At 34.9% G+C, this 14558-nt stretch overlaps 1 protein-coding gene and 1 non-coding gene across 4 annotated transcripts in view; one reads left to right on the plus strand and one right to left on the minus strand.

The window, feature by feature from the left end:
- ROCK2 (Rho associated coiled-coil containing protein kinase 2) overlaps positions 1–14558 on the minus strand; it is a 179648-nt gene that overhangs the window by 11338 nt on the left and 153752 nt on the right. For 2 of the 3 annotated variants that reach the window (XM_053587320.1, XM_053587321.1), the window contains exons 21-30: positions 9988–10057; positions 8226–8329; positions 7883–8069; positions 5218–5311; positions 5022–5116; positions 4028–4207; positions 3682–3850; positions 1461–1531; positions 794–882; positions 430–508 (exon numbers count right to left, since the gene is read on the minus strand). In XM_053587320.1, coding sequence (XP_053443295.1) covers positions 430–508; positions 794–882; positions 1461–1531; positions 3682–3850; positions 4028–4207; positions 5022–5116; positions 5218–5311; positions 7883–8069; positions 8226–8329; positions 9988–10057 — 1138 coding nt within the window. Of the gene's footprint in view, positions 1–429; positions 509–793; positions 883–1460; positions 1532–3268; positions 3446–3681; positions 3851–4027; positions 4208–5021; positions 5117–5217; positions 5312–7882; positions 8070–8225; positions 8330–9987; positions 10058–14558 lie in introns of all 3 variants that reach the window. The other variant, XM_053587319.1, reaches the window with a different exon arrangement.
- On the plus strand, positions 11315–11422 carry LOC128585153 (U6 spliceosomal RNA). The gene has a single exon (XR_008379895.1). It is a non-coding gene; the product is annotated as a U6 spliceosomal RNA (small nuclear RNA).

The following is a 14558-nucleotide window of genomic DNA, read 5'->3' on the forward strand; positions in this document are numbered from 1 at the left end:
ATTTTAAAATGGAAGGAGTAAAGGGAAGAATTTGGTTTATTTTAAGTTGGAAGTAAAAAGACAACCAGGTCCAAAATTTAACTTCACAAGCAACTTTTTTTAACCTTCTGAAGACCTGAGCATAAAATTGAAAACAGAAGGCAAAAGTTCATGCTTAAAAAAAAATTATAAACAATCTTAAAAATATTAACAAAGATCAGAAACATGACATGAATACACAATAGACTTTAACAATTAAAATAGAGAGAGGAATGAAGATGTATCCAACAGAATAAGAACTAAAGTCACAAAATAACAAATCATTTTAAATGGAACTGAAATAGAAAGGTAGTCTGAAGAAGGGCAAAAATAAGGAAATTTAGTATGTCATGTCATATACCTTAGGCAGAAAAAAGAAAACCAAGCAAATGAAAATAAAACTATGTTTACCTGGAATATCCTTGGAATTTCTTTAGCATCTGCTCTATATACATCTGTCTGTGTGACTGGTCGGACATGAAATAACTTGCTATAAAAGATTTTGGAATAAAGAAATAAAATATTACCCAAGGATCAAATTTTATCAGTTATTCTATACTTATGTCAGAAGTTAAAAATTAACTACTTTGACCCACGTTAAGAACTCATAGAATATTGTTTTATTAATTTTTAACTTTCATCTATATGAAGCAAATCACAAGAAAATGTTTACTATAGTACATTTGGAGGTATCCTAATAAATCGCATTGTTACTCTTACCATACTTTAAAAGATAAGAAAAGACACAGTTTCTAAATATTCTAATAACACTTACTCTATATCTAAAACCATGTAAGGATTAGATTGTTCTTTATCTTGTTCACTGTCATAGAAAAGAATCTTCTTACTGCTTACAATCACATACTGTTAAGAAGAGGGAGGAAAGGAATCAATGACTTATTATATACGTTATTTTCTTTGAAAATAAATTCTATGTTAGCAATAAAATCTCATAAAATACCTCAGTAAATAAAAAGCACTTAATACATCTTAAGGAAAGTCTTCCTCAAAATAAGTTTTACTTATAGATAATTTAAATAATTGAATAGAGGGAGGGTGAAGTTAAATATTTTTTGGACTTACTTAGGTTTGGGATCCAACAGCACTAGTAACATTATCAAAAATGAACATAATAACATCAATAATCATAGTGACAGAGGAAAAGAAATAAAGGGGTCTTTTAAAAAAAAAATCGTATCTGGAGTTTTCCCACTGAAACAGCAAAAGCACCAAGATTAACAGGCTTATATTTTCATAACAAAACCTGTTTTATTATTAACAACACATGAACAAAAAAATTTTTATAAAGATAAATGACATCATTCCAAATCATAAACTACAAACAAGTTTTATGCTTCTAGAAGTTTTAGCCATATTAAGTCCAATAGTTAGAGTTATACAAAAGCAAGAAAAAGAAAAAAGTAACCAAAAGTACCAATTACCTTTTTTACCCATCCAAATTTCTTAGTGTTATTTCGTACAGGCACTGATAGCCATCCTTCTAATCTTGACTCTACAAATAAAAGCATAAGATACAGAGATAAATATACTAATTCTCCTTAGATAATAAGGAATTTAATAAAATGTTAAATGGAATTCACAAAACAAATCAAATAAGCCTTTCAGAATTTATCACTGTATATTATTTATGATAAAATAATAGTAAAAGATCAGCAGAAACAAGTTATGCAATGCAAAACAAAATCTAGGTTATATCACATTGGAAATAGATGTCCCATAGATTTTATAAAGCCAAATGGCCCATTGCTTAAATTCATGCATTTGCAAAATTCAGGAGAAAAGTTGCACAAAATTACAAATGAAATAAAAAAGCAGCAGTAGCACCTCTCTGTTGTCACTGGTACACCAGCATTAGAGCCTTTATTCTTCTTAGGAAGAAGGCCTATCTATATATATAGTACATATTTCTGAGGAGAAAACATTTTAAATAATTGTATGTTCAGAGAAAATGGACTTTTAGAATGATTAGAAGTAAAATGGCTATAGTAAAATGAAGTACGTTGTACAAATTTAGTTAACAAGCAGCAAAAGACATTTAAATTCCAAAATATCAAAACCAATAAAATTCTGATTCAATAAAGGAAAGTGTCTGAATCCTTGGAATTTACTCTAAATGATAAGTGATCAGAATTTTTAATGAAATAAGTAAGTAAAGTAGCAGTTGGGGGGAGTTATTCAATAGTAAAAGTCACTGTCACTTATTTAACGTCTACTATGTGTCAATGGTGTTCATGTGCTTTATATAAGTCCTCTTTAATCCTCTCAAACCCACAAAACAGGAATTATACCCTTAATTTTGATGAGGACATTGAGGTCTTGAAAGATCACACAGAGATGGCCTCTATGACTTTAAATGAAGAAGCCCTCTTTTTTTTTTTTTTTTTTCCATTTAAACCAGCAGTTCTCAACCTGTGGGTTGCGACCCACAGGAACTATATTCTAAAGGGCTGTGGCATTAGGTTGAAAACCACTGATTTAAACTAAAAGCCTTTCAGGGTAAGGATCAGGCCAAATTGTTTCATATTCTTTTTTTTATAAGGCCTAGCACAATGTTGGCTAGATAAGCACTCAATAAAAACCTAAAAATATCCTCTGAAACAGTCTCTGTGTTTTTCTGTACTGTTGTTCTTCATATTAAACTTCAGAAAGAATTTCTTCTTGGTTGAAATGGCTAAAACAAGGAATGAAACCATGCAGTCTTTTTTTTTTTTTTTTTTGTAGAGACAGAGTCTCACTGTACCGCCCTTGGGTAGAGTGCCGTGGCGTCACATGGCTCACAGCAACCTCTAACTCTTGGGCTTACACGATTCTCTTGCCTCAGCCTCCCGAGCAGCTGGGACTACAGGCGTGCGCCACAACGCCCGGCTATTTTTCTGTTGCAGTTTGGCCGGGGCTGGGTCCGAACCCGCCACCCTCGGCATATGGGGCCGGCGCCCTACTCACTGAGCTACAGGCGCCGCCAAAACCATGCATTCTTAAGCAATATAATGTACCGCTCCATTCTTATTAAGTTGGCAAAACAGATGATCTATCAACTGTAATAGCAATCTATGTGAGAATACCTGGAAAACAAATTCTTCTTTCATGCAGCAGTTTATTTTTAATTGAGTCGACAGCAACATGTCAGAGTTAGTGAATATTAGTTAATGTTATAAAAAGTTCTCAAAAGGGCCAAAAATTAAGCATAGTAGGAAGAACTTTAAAGCTGAAACGATTTTTAGGGTTTCACCTGTACCATTAGGTTCCGTTGAAATGGGTAAGTAAGGCAATGATTCTTCTTCTGAGTCAGAATCAGAGTCAAGGAGCGTGTGAGAACTGGAAGGCTTAGTGGCAATATTGAGAGAAGTAGAGGAACGCTGGTAGGTGAATGACATGGACTCCATAGTATGTGATTGAGTGATATGAACTACACACCCAATACAAAAGGATGCAGAAAGAAGAGAAAATAAAATAAAATAAAAAGAGAGCTACTATAACACACAATGAGTAAATTTACACAACTAATGACGTGGAATTTTCTTTTGTGTGTTTATGAAAAGTTTGTCCAAAACCAATACATAAAATAATTTAAAACTGTTATTTTATTCTCCACTCTAACCTGGATATTTTCCCTTAACACAAGGGATGAAAGTAAATCTGTACCTGGAAAGCCATCATCTGCCTCAGCGTCACCCGGTCCACTACCTATACTGGAACTATCCAGACCAATGTGCAAGGCCTGGAGCTGTGACCGCAGCTGCTCAATGTCACTGTCTTTACTGTCTAGTGTCATCTGCAGTTCAATTCGAATCTGGCTCTCTTCAGCTATTTGCTGCAAGAAATTAACAAATTAAATGGATGTAATATGTCCTGTAACTTTTCTTCATGGTTCAATAATAATTTTTAAGTAATAGAAATGTTCTAAAACCAATGAAACACACACTGACATAAAAATAATTCCACTTCTTAAAAAGAAGACTTTAATCTAGAGTCCCCAAAGTATTCTTACGGCCTGCATCTCATTCAGTTCTTTCTGATACTTGATCATCTGCTGGGTCAATTTTTCGCGTTCAGATTTAAGCTCCATATGCAGCTTTCTATTCTCCTTCTCTTTCCTCCGCACATCTGTGTCACTACCACGCTTGACGGGTTCTTTCCGATTCATTATCTCAGCCAACTTATTCACAGCCTTTAAAAACATAAAAATAAGTATGTAAATAAATTACATTGCTGATTTCTAAGAACTCACCAACAGAGAATTATACAATCACTAATAATCTTCTTCTCTATACACAGGGCCTCAAAGAAATACTTTCTATTATATTTAAATATTATTTAATATTCAATAATATAAATATTATTTATATTTATAAATATAATTACTCATCATCCACCTCCATCCTTTACTCTGTTAGTTTTTTATACATTTTCTAAGAACTGTAATTTTAAATATGTATAGGTTTGATCTGGTATCACTTTCTACAATTTCAACTTTTTAGTTCCAAGAGAAATTAAGGTCTTTTTTCCTTCATTTGGAAAGAAAATTTTGCATTGGCTTCACATTAATGAAACACACAATGTCTAACAATGAAGAAGAGTGCCTAGGACCCACATGGCTTTGTGCTGTCCGTACCACTGTGGGAGGTGGTGGAGGGTGGTGGTCAATAATCACAGACGCCTTTTCAGACTGACCCTTTCAAGCTGTCAACAAATAGTTATTCCCTACAGTTCCTTAAAAGCAGAAAAACTTATTAAATCACAATAAAAAATTGAGAGAGAATGTGATTCTATATGGAAAAATTAAGAAACAATTCAGTAGACATTAAATTGGATAATACTAATCAAATCTAACTTTCCCCAACCTGGCAAAAATCAGGTAACTATAACTGTTCACAAACATTGATACATTTAATGACTACTGCTTCCAATTTTTGTGATGTAGGAAGTAAAAGACATAAACTAAAACAAAATTCAAAATGCTATTTAGATTGTATTAAACATACTTGAGTTTTGAGTGTTCTTTCTGTTAACAGCTGTTTCTCAAACTGTGCTTTAATAGCTGCTGCACTTATCTCTTCATCTTTCAACCTTGATAGTTCTGAAACATGAAAAAAGGTAAAAATTTTATTGTTAACAACTACAGCAACTGATAAACACTAGGTGTATTAAAAATAAACTTTATTCTTTGTTAATACATACGCTCTTGAGCATCTTTCAATTTATTATTTAATTCTTCTTTCTCATTTGCAAGATTGGCAACATCACTAGTTAGTGTCCTATTAGTTTCTTCAAGCTAAGAAAGTGGGGAAAAAAAATCACATCCCCGTAATTTAGATCATAAAACAGTAATTTAAACTGAAAACATCCTAAGTTACTAAACCTCTTATTTTTCTATGTATATCCATTGCTATACTTTTTATCTTTGTGCTACCTTACCCAACTTCATCTTTGACAAAAATTTTGCTAAGAGACTTCATATACACACCAGGAAGCCAAAATTTGCCCTTCCCTCATAAGTTGTTAGCAGTTTGTTCTAAATGAGAAGAACATTTAATCAAGTAAAGAAAAAAAAGAAAGAAAATTCTAAGAGCTGCATTCCAATTATGAAGAATAAACAAATTTTAAAACATTTCTTTCAGAATACTACTATGTATTTTTAAATAGAAAATACATATTGAAGAATTTGGCATTCTTTTGTATTCCTTCCAAATTCTATTCCTATTCTTTCTTGAAGGAAGCTTCATTACAAATAATGTGTTCATTCTTTTGACCTGTAATTGTTTCCTCGCCTACACCTGAAACTACATATAGAACAGTTTTATGTGACTTCCAAACCATACTGTATTTATCTCTCTGTAATTGTTTTTACTCAACATAAAAAATTAAATTGCTGATATGAAAAATCTAATTCATTTTAACTAACACAATAGTTCAATCTTCTACTACATTAAATGTAGAAGAAGATTTAGTCACCTATTAGTAAGACATTTGGGCCAGGTGCATAGGCTCATATCTGTAATCTCAGCACTTTGGAAGGTTGAGGTGGTGCAGGATCACTTGAGGCTAGGAACTTAAAACCAGTCAGGGCAACACAGTGAGCACCCCATCTCTATAAAAATATAATTAGCGCGCTGGTCTGTGCCTACAGTCCTAGCTACTTGGGATGCTGAGGAGGGAGGATTATTTGAGCCTAGGACTTTGAGGATACAGAGAGCTAAGACTGTGCCACTGCACTCCAGCCTGGGCAATACAGGAAAACTCTGTCTCTTTAAAAAAAAAAAATCGAGACTTTGCTGTAACAGTCATGCTTGTTCAAAGTATTATGCCTTGGCCAGGCAGGGTGGTTTGCACCTGTAATCCTAGTACTCTGAGAGGCCAAAGCAGGAGGATTCCTTGAACTCTGGAGTTCAAGACCAGCCTGAACAAGAGCAAGAACATATGTCTACTAAAAACAGAAAAATTAGCTGGGTATGGTGGTGGGTGCATGTAGTCCCAGCTATTCAGGAAGCTGAGGCAAGAGGACAGCTTGAATCCAGGGGTTTGAGGTTGCTGTGAACTAGGCTGATGCATGACACTCTAGCCCGGGGCAAGAGAGTGAGACTCTGTCTCAACAACAACAAAAAAGTATCATGCCTGGGGTGGCTCAAGGGAGTAGGGCACCAGCCCCATATACCAGAGGTGGGGGGTTCAAAACCAGCCCAGGCCACCCCCCCCCCAAAAAAAAAACTGCAAAAACAAACAAACAAAAAAAGTATCATGCCTGAGTTTCTACAGTGTTTTTATCTTAAAGTGGACTTTCTTTGGACTACACTATATGAACATTTAAAATTTACTAGAAACTGCCATACTATTTACTATACTATGCTCTGCTATACTAAATTTACACTCCCCATGACAGTAAAGAAGAATGTTATTTTCCAGTCTTCAAATACTTGGAATTCTGTCAGATAATGAATTTCTATCAACATGATGGGTATGAGATGGTCTTTCAAAGTTGTTTCATGTAAGCTTTTCTTAGAAAGTAATAAGCTTAAGCAACTGCTGATATAGGTAGGTTTTCTTCTTTTGGCCAGTTTTTCTTTTGAGTTGTTCAACTTTATTGAGTACCAAATATATTCTACATACTAATTTCTTATTTAATAAATATATAACAAATATCTCCTCCCTGTTAACATTTATTTATGTTGTCTTCTATAAGTTTTAGTTTCCATTAGCTTAAAATTTTTATTTTTTGTATTTAGATCCTTAAGATAGCTAGAATTTACTTTTGTGTGTGGTATGGTAATGATTTAATTTTATTCCACACAAAAACACAGTTTTTCCAAAACTGTTTATTAAATCTATGTCCTTCCCACTCATTTGCATACTGCCACTTCCATCATATACCAATTTCCTGTATGTGTCAGAATCTGTTTCTGGCTTGTCTATTCATTTCCACTGAATAGGATTAAGTAATTCTGTTCTAATATTACACGTCTCAATTACTGTACCATTTCAACAGGTCTGGGTAACTGATAGTATTTTATTTCTTTTTGAAATTTTTATTGTAACTTTTTCAGTCTTCATATATAAATGTCTGCTTTCTTGGTAGTTTCAAGATTCTTTCAAACTAAACTCTACTTTTGGTATTGTCCTTTATAGTTTAGTCCTTTAACTTTGAGTTTACCAATAGGGGAAGGCACTGGAAAGGCCATTCTCTGTGCCACATAACATTGAGAAGCTGGTAGTTAAGTGGATTAAAACATTGTAGGCATCATATATAATTTTTCATTTAAATCTATGACACTTTCCTAGTGATTCTAAAGAAGATTTATAATATAGCAACTTAATTATAATTCTAAAAAGTACCAAGAATTTTACTTACAGATGCAATTGTAGCATCTTTTTCAGTAAGTTCTTGTTTGTGTCTAGCCATCATCTCTTTGATCTCTAATTCTTTCATGATTTTCTCTTTTTCCAAATCAGAGTATTGTTCTTCAGCAATTGAACGAGCCAGCTGCTCAGAATCTGCTTTGGTCAAGGTGATCTCCAGTTGAGCAGCCAAGGAGTCCCTACATTTTAGAGATATATCATTTTAATGTTCAATTTTCACTAAGAATTCAAGTTTTTATCTAATTCACCTCATCAACAAATTTTTATTTAGAGACTACCAGTCACTGTTCTAGAAGGAGAATCTATGAACAAAAGACACAGGGTCTTGCCCTTACCTTTCGTCCTGTAATTCCTGTTTCTTCTGCTGTAATTCTTTACAGAGTTTGGTCTTTTCTTCACATTCTTCTTTAAGTTCCCTAACTTGTGTTTTATAGAGGGTCTAAATAACAAAATAGAATAGAAATTTATATCCTCATCACCAGGAATATTATTTCTACATTCAAAACCTATCCAGATGGTGGCGCCTGTGGCTCAAGGAGTAGGGCACCGGCCCTATATACCGGAGGTGGCGGGTTCAAACCCGGCTCCGGCCAAAAACTGCAACAACAACAAAATAAATAAATAAATAAATAAAGGTTAAAAAAAGAAAAACAAAAACCTATCCAGACAAAAAGGTAAACACAAATACTTTCTTAATATTCAGCCCGTGGGCAAACAGTTTAATGAGCTTTCCTATTTTTCTTGTCATCAGCTGAATCAACTAATAAAAGTTTAGTTAATAATTAAGAATTGTGATTTAAACTGGCTATCATAGTATTATTCTTATTGAATGGCAGATTTAGGTAGGATGGAAGAGGAGGCAAGAAAAAATACTATTAATTTAGATGAGAAAATGTTGTTGGCTTAAATCAATGAAACAGAAGTGGCAGTTCCTACTTCATACTTTTTTTTATAGTCTTTTAATACCTATTATACCATGAATTCACAGGGAAAAGGTTCCAGCAGCTCAGGGAGGTGCCTTTCCATTGAATGTGTCAAAACATGCTATGCCTTCTTAGAATGGGTATAGGCGATTGCACTAATGTACACAGCTATGATTTAACAATAAAAAAAAAAAATGATGGGGAAAAAAAAAACTTGCTATGTCTATTATGCCGTGAATTTGTGGGGAACAGGTTCTAGCACCATTATTACTGCTGCACTGGTTCTCCTGTGTGCTATGCTGTCTGCCTATTATGCCATGAATTCACAGGGAATGGGTTTCAGGAGCTCAGGCTCCTTTCCACTGATTCTCACAAACTGTGCTTCTCTGCATGAAGCAGGCTGGCACTTCAGTTGAACCCAGGTACCTTTCCCTTTTGACTTCTTTTTTTTCTGATCATTTTCTTTCATGTGTTTCAGGAAGCTATCTTGGTTCTTAGAGTGCTTAACATGCTCAATATGAACATTCATTCTCTTGACAAGAATCTTGCCCTTGTTTGTTTACAACAATGCCAACAGCATGCTGGGTAATATTGTAGACACTTACAGTTTTCGCTATAGTAACATTTGTATGGCTTGCTTTTTTGAACAATACCCATTTACTTGATCTCTACAATGTCACTTTTCTTATAGATTTGCATACATGTGGCCAAAGGAATAACTCCATGTGTTCTAAAAGGCCTGGAGAACATGTATCAGGTGCCTCTCCTCTTTCCTTTGTGTGTCATTTTGGTGAATTACTGAAAGATGTTGTCTCTGGCTGAAAGGCTCTACTTCATACTTTAAAACTGATCTTTAAAAAGTACAAATGTTAAAATAACAATTTTATTACACTTTTCTTATGAAAATACATTCTTCCTCAAAAAAAAAAACAATGCTTTAAAAAAGCATCGCAGGGTATGGGACGTGCTTAGGCTTATTTTTCTACCATTCTTTTTGCCTGTTGCTGTCTTTATATGGGTTCTGTTGTATAAAATATCCCATCCAAAACTCTGTCTGGTGTTTGCCATGTGAATATATTCTGAAGACAAGAATCATTCTCCTAGGTCTGAGTAAAAATGTTAAAAACATTTTTACAAATACAGCAATTTTCAAATTAATGTGTCTGAAACTTACTGAGAAGTACTGTTCTGCTTCAAGCTGATCTTGGAGCTCCTTCATTTGTCCATCTGCATCTTGACGTTCTCTGTGAGGACATCAAATCAAAGATTTAAATAAATTATACATATCTTAAACCAACAACTTTGAAAGTATGGTCTGGGGAACCCCTGGGAGTTTCTGATGTCCTTTCAGGAAATCCATGAAATCAAATCATTTTCATAATAATACTAAGCACCACTGCTTTTTTTTAACTCTCATTGTCTCACTAGTGTGTCTGGACTTTTCCTGTGGCCATGTGATATACAATGTCTAAGGAAGGGTGCAATTGTATATTCTTATCTTTTACAATTTCTCAGTTTTATTTTTGAATATGGCAGATATCATTAGATAAATCAAATAAATAAAACATCTTTGGAATGCTGGCACGGTGGCTCACGCCTGTAATCCTAGCTCTCTGGGAGGCCAAGGAAGGTGGATTGCTTGATTTCAGCGGTCAACACCAGCCTGAACAGGAGCTAGATCCCATCTCTACTACAAATAGAAAACATAACCAGGTGTAGTGGCGCATGCCTATGGTCTCAGCTACTCAGGAAGCTGACGCAAGAGGATTGCTCAAGCCCAAGAGTTTGAGGTTGCTGCGAGCTATGATAATTCCAAGGCACTCATTGGAATGAGGGCTACAGAGTGAGATTCTGTCTCAAAAAACTAAAAGGAAAAACAACAACAACAAAAAACCTTTGGGATTTTAAAATTGTATAATAAGAGTCTAAGACCCAATATGTGTTATGTTAAGCCAGTGACACTGAATTATACATTCCCACACGTACACTGTGATCAACCATGTATGCCAACTGAGCAGCAGAATTCAAGGAGAACCTGAAGTCTGTTATTCTCAGGGGGAGTAAAAAAATGACTGGGAAGAGGCCTGCAGGGAGATCAAGAGTACTGGTTTCATATCTAAATCTGCATGGTGACTGCACAGATTTATATACTTTGTAAAAATTCACTGAGCTCTACACTTATTTGTGTACTTTTTTATATGTATGTTAATCTTCAATCAAGAAATAAAATAAAAAAGTGAGCCCAACAACCCATTTAAGAAGTTGAATTGAAATGCTATGTTAAATTATAGGCTTATTTTTAAAACATAAAATTATTGTTATTCAGGCAAAATAAGGAGAAAAAAGCAAGATGAAGAACAATGCAATTTGTATAATACAATTAAAAAACAAATAAGCAAAACCCAAACCAAAATATACAAAAAAACCCAACCCTATATAGTATATTTGTTCAGATGTATAGGTACAGGTATAGAAAAAGATCTGGAAGGTGAAATAATGAACTGTTAAGGTTCGGCAGCACATATACTAAGACTGGAATGATACAGAGAAGATTAGCACGGCCCCTGCATAAGGACGACATGCAAATTTGTGAAGCGTTCTCTATTTAAAAATAATAATAAACTGTTACAATATGTTATCTCTGCAAAGAGGAAAATGTCTAAATTCATGAAGGAAAACTTCTAGTGTTTTCTTTCTTTTCTTTCTTTCTTTAAATATAGGTCTGAATATTTTATAATGACAAGATATTTAGGTACCACTTGGTATTTTAAAAAAAGGTATTCAGTAAGAAAGATTCATGTTGTGCATCACAACAGACTCAGGGGAGTAAATGACTTAATCTTACTATCTTGAATTTGTATGTTACTCAGGATACTTATCCTCATTCCATTTAACATAATCTTGTCACTTTACTTGTTTGCTCTTAAACCTCTGAGTAAAAAGGAAATATGACTCAAGGTCACTTATCTGTGCTATATCTGTATTTTATTATTATTATTTTTTTGAGTCAGAGTCTCACTATGTTGCCCTTGGTAAAGTGCCATGGCGTCATAGCTCACAGCAACCTCAAACTCTTGGACTTAAGTGATTCTCTTGCCTCAGCCTCCTGAGGAGTTTGGACTACAGGCACCTGCTACAATGCCTGGCTTTTTTTTTTGTTGCAGTTGTCATTATTGTTTAGCAGGCCTGGGCTGGGCTCTAACCCTCCAGCCTTGGTACATGTGGCCGGTGACCTACTCACTGAACTATGAGCGCCAAGCCTATTGATAAAATATATAATAATGACAATTCATGATTCTTATTTCTCTATGAATCCACAATGTGAGATGATAATTAATAATAAATATATGAAAGATAATGATCAACTAAGTCTCTTGCAGCACACCCTAGAATAAGTTTAATATCAGGATCTTCTTGCAGTGCCTGTATCACTCACTTCAGTTACTAGACGTTTACGAGTAGTATTTTTCAAAAGGTAACCATGTAATAGGCACATCATCAGAAATGAATAGTACAGAACAGCAGAAGGAATTACAATGAAAAGTAACAGTATTAATCTGCTCCTATCCACCTCCACCAATCCTACTTAGAAGAAATCCCTTTGTTTAATTTTTGGGTTTTTTTCTTTCCGTGTGTACCTCCACATCTCAGCTGTTTCTTGACATAAATTTTAGGTATTATTTATCAATTCCCAAATGAATTTAGCTCTCCTGCCATTCCCAACCTCTCCCCAACCCCCAATATACTTGTATCATTGGTGTGACATAATTAAGACTTTATTTCTTTTTATATCAACCACAAAGCATAATCTTCTCAGTTTGTTAGATGAGAACTCTTAAGCACTCCCATCCTTTTTCTTTGTTTTTGAAATTTCATGTGAACCTGTCTAGCTGTAGGTCTTTTTTGCTACGTCTTTTCAATCTAAAGACTTTTTCCTTCAACTATAAGAAATTCTCCTTTATTCCTTTAATAATTTCTTCCCCTTAGTTTTTAGTTCTGTCTGGAATTCTTATTAGCTGGGTGCTAGACTTCCTGGCAGAGTCTGTGTCTTATCTATTTCTTTTGCATCTTCCATGTGATTTCATTTTCCTCTACATTTTTTGAATTTCACTTTTTCTTTGAACCCTTCTAATCAATTTACATTGGCAGTAATTTTTAAACTTTAAGAGTGCCTTCCTAGCTCCAGAAATTTTTAATAAATACTAATTACTATGGATTTTTACAGTGCTTTTGTTGTTACAGAATTTTCGGGAGTTCTCTTCTATTCCTTGATGTGTTTCCTCGGGGGGCACATTACTCTTTCTCCATCAGAGTCTTCCTCTTTCATACTGCAAGATTTCTCAAATGCTTAGTGATACTTGGTTATTAATTTAAAATGAAATGACAGAAATTTTAATCTCTATGCCTGTGGGAGGGGTTTTCTCATTGGCAAGCTTCAGTTTAAGACGAGCAGCTTAAAAAGCCAACATTAAGCAGAAGGATCCTGAAACGCCTGAGTGAAAAAGGCTTTTCACTCCATACTAGCTCTGATTACCCCAGAGGTTGCACCCAATTCCTTTAAAGGAAAATACTCTCAGAGGAACCCTAATGGTTTTTGAACATTTCCATGACCCCTAATGTTTTTTTTAATAAGCCTCTCCTTGTCATGTTTTAGATTTTCAGGCCAGCAGGGCATGATGACCAGAATCCTAAAAATTTTAATAACTAACTACTTGACCTTTCTGAGTTGTTTCCTGAAATGGCAGAATTTCTGCAAGGCAAGGAAGGAGGTAAGACACAGAAGCTCCTAGGCAGACTTCCAGAAGCCAAGACTTGCCATCCCCTACAACCTGCCCCAATGCAGACAGCCCCTTGTTAATTTCACCACGACCTGCTCCAAGGCACACAGGCCCAGCTTAAAAAGCCCCTACTACTCTTTGTTAGTTGGGGTGACAGATTTGAGGCTGAGTCTGATTCCCGGTTCTCCCCTCAAACATCTTTCAGATTAAAAATTCTTTGATAATCCTCATCATCTCAATAACTGAATCTTCATGCAGAGAGCAGCTGGACATAGGCCAAAATCCCCTTGCAGTTTCCTAACAGTAGTGGGAGGTACCTGGCTGCCAGTATTCCTACAAGGGTGGTAGTAGAGTATGACCAATTATTCCAGTCACAGTGTCACATTTATTCCAGTCCTCTAAAGTATTGACTCTGAATACTGAAATGGTTTTTTTCTTCCCACTCCCTTATGCATGCTTCCTGCTCCTTTCATTCCACTTCAATAGTTACAAAGCTTCTATCACTTGCCTTCAAAGGACATTCTTGCCCTCGAACCCATTCTCACTCTTTGTTGTAGGTTCATATATTGAAAGAATTTCCTTACTAGAGCTTCACTAGAATCTTACAAGAAGAGATACATACGTTGGCCATTTTAAAAAGAAGCCTGCATGGCACTTTATATTCTTTTTACCTTACATACCAATTATTTATGTACCTGTCTTACCTCCCACCATTAAACAACTTCTGATAAAAGGCTAGTTAGCTTTTCCAGAGTAGAAAATGTATTTGAAAAATATTTTTATTTCCCATACATAATAGGGATGCATTCATTCATGCAGCATTTACTGACGATATACTATGTGCAAGACCTTAATCAAGGACTGGAGAACAAAATATAAAGGATGCTTGCCCGTCAGTGAACTTAGAACCTATTAGGTGGTTGAGATAGCAAACATGGCTGTCTTTGGGGAGAAGTGACTAGAAAAA

Source organism: Nycticebus coucang, chromosome 4 (assembly GCF_027406575.1).
Source record: "Nycticebus coucang isolate mNycCou1 chromosome 4, mNycCou1.pri, whole genome shotgun sequence".
Taxonomy (NCBI): Eukaryota; Metazoa; Chordata; class Mammalia; order Primates; family Lorisidae; genus Nycticebus; species Nycticebus coucang.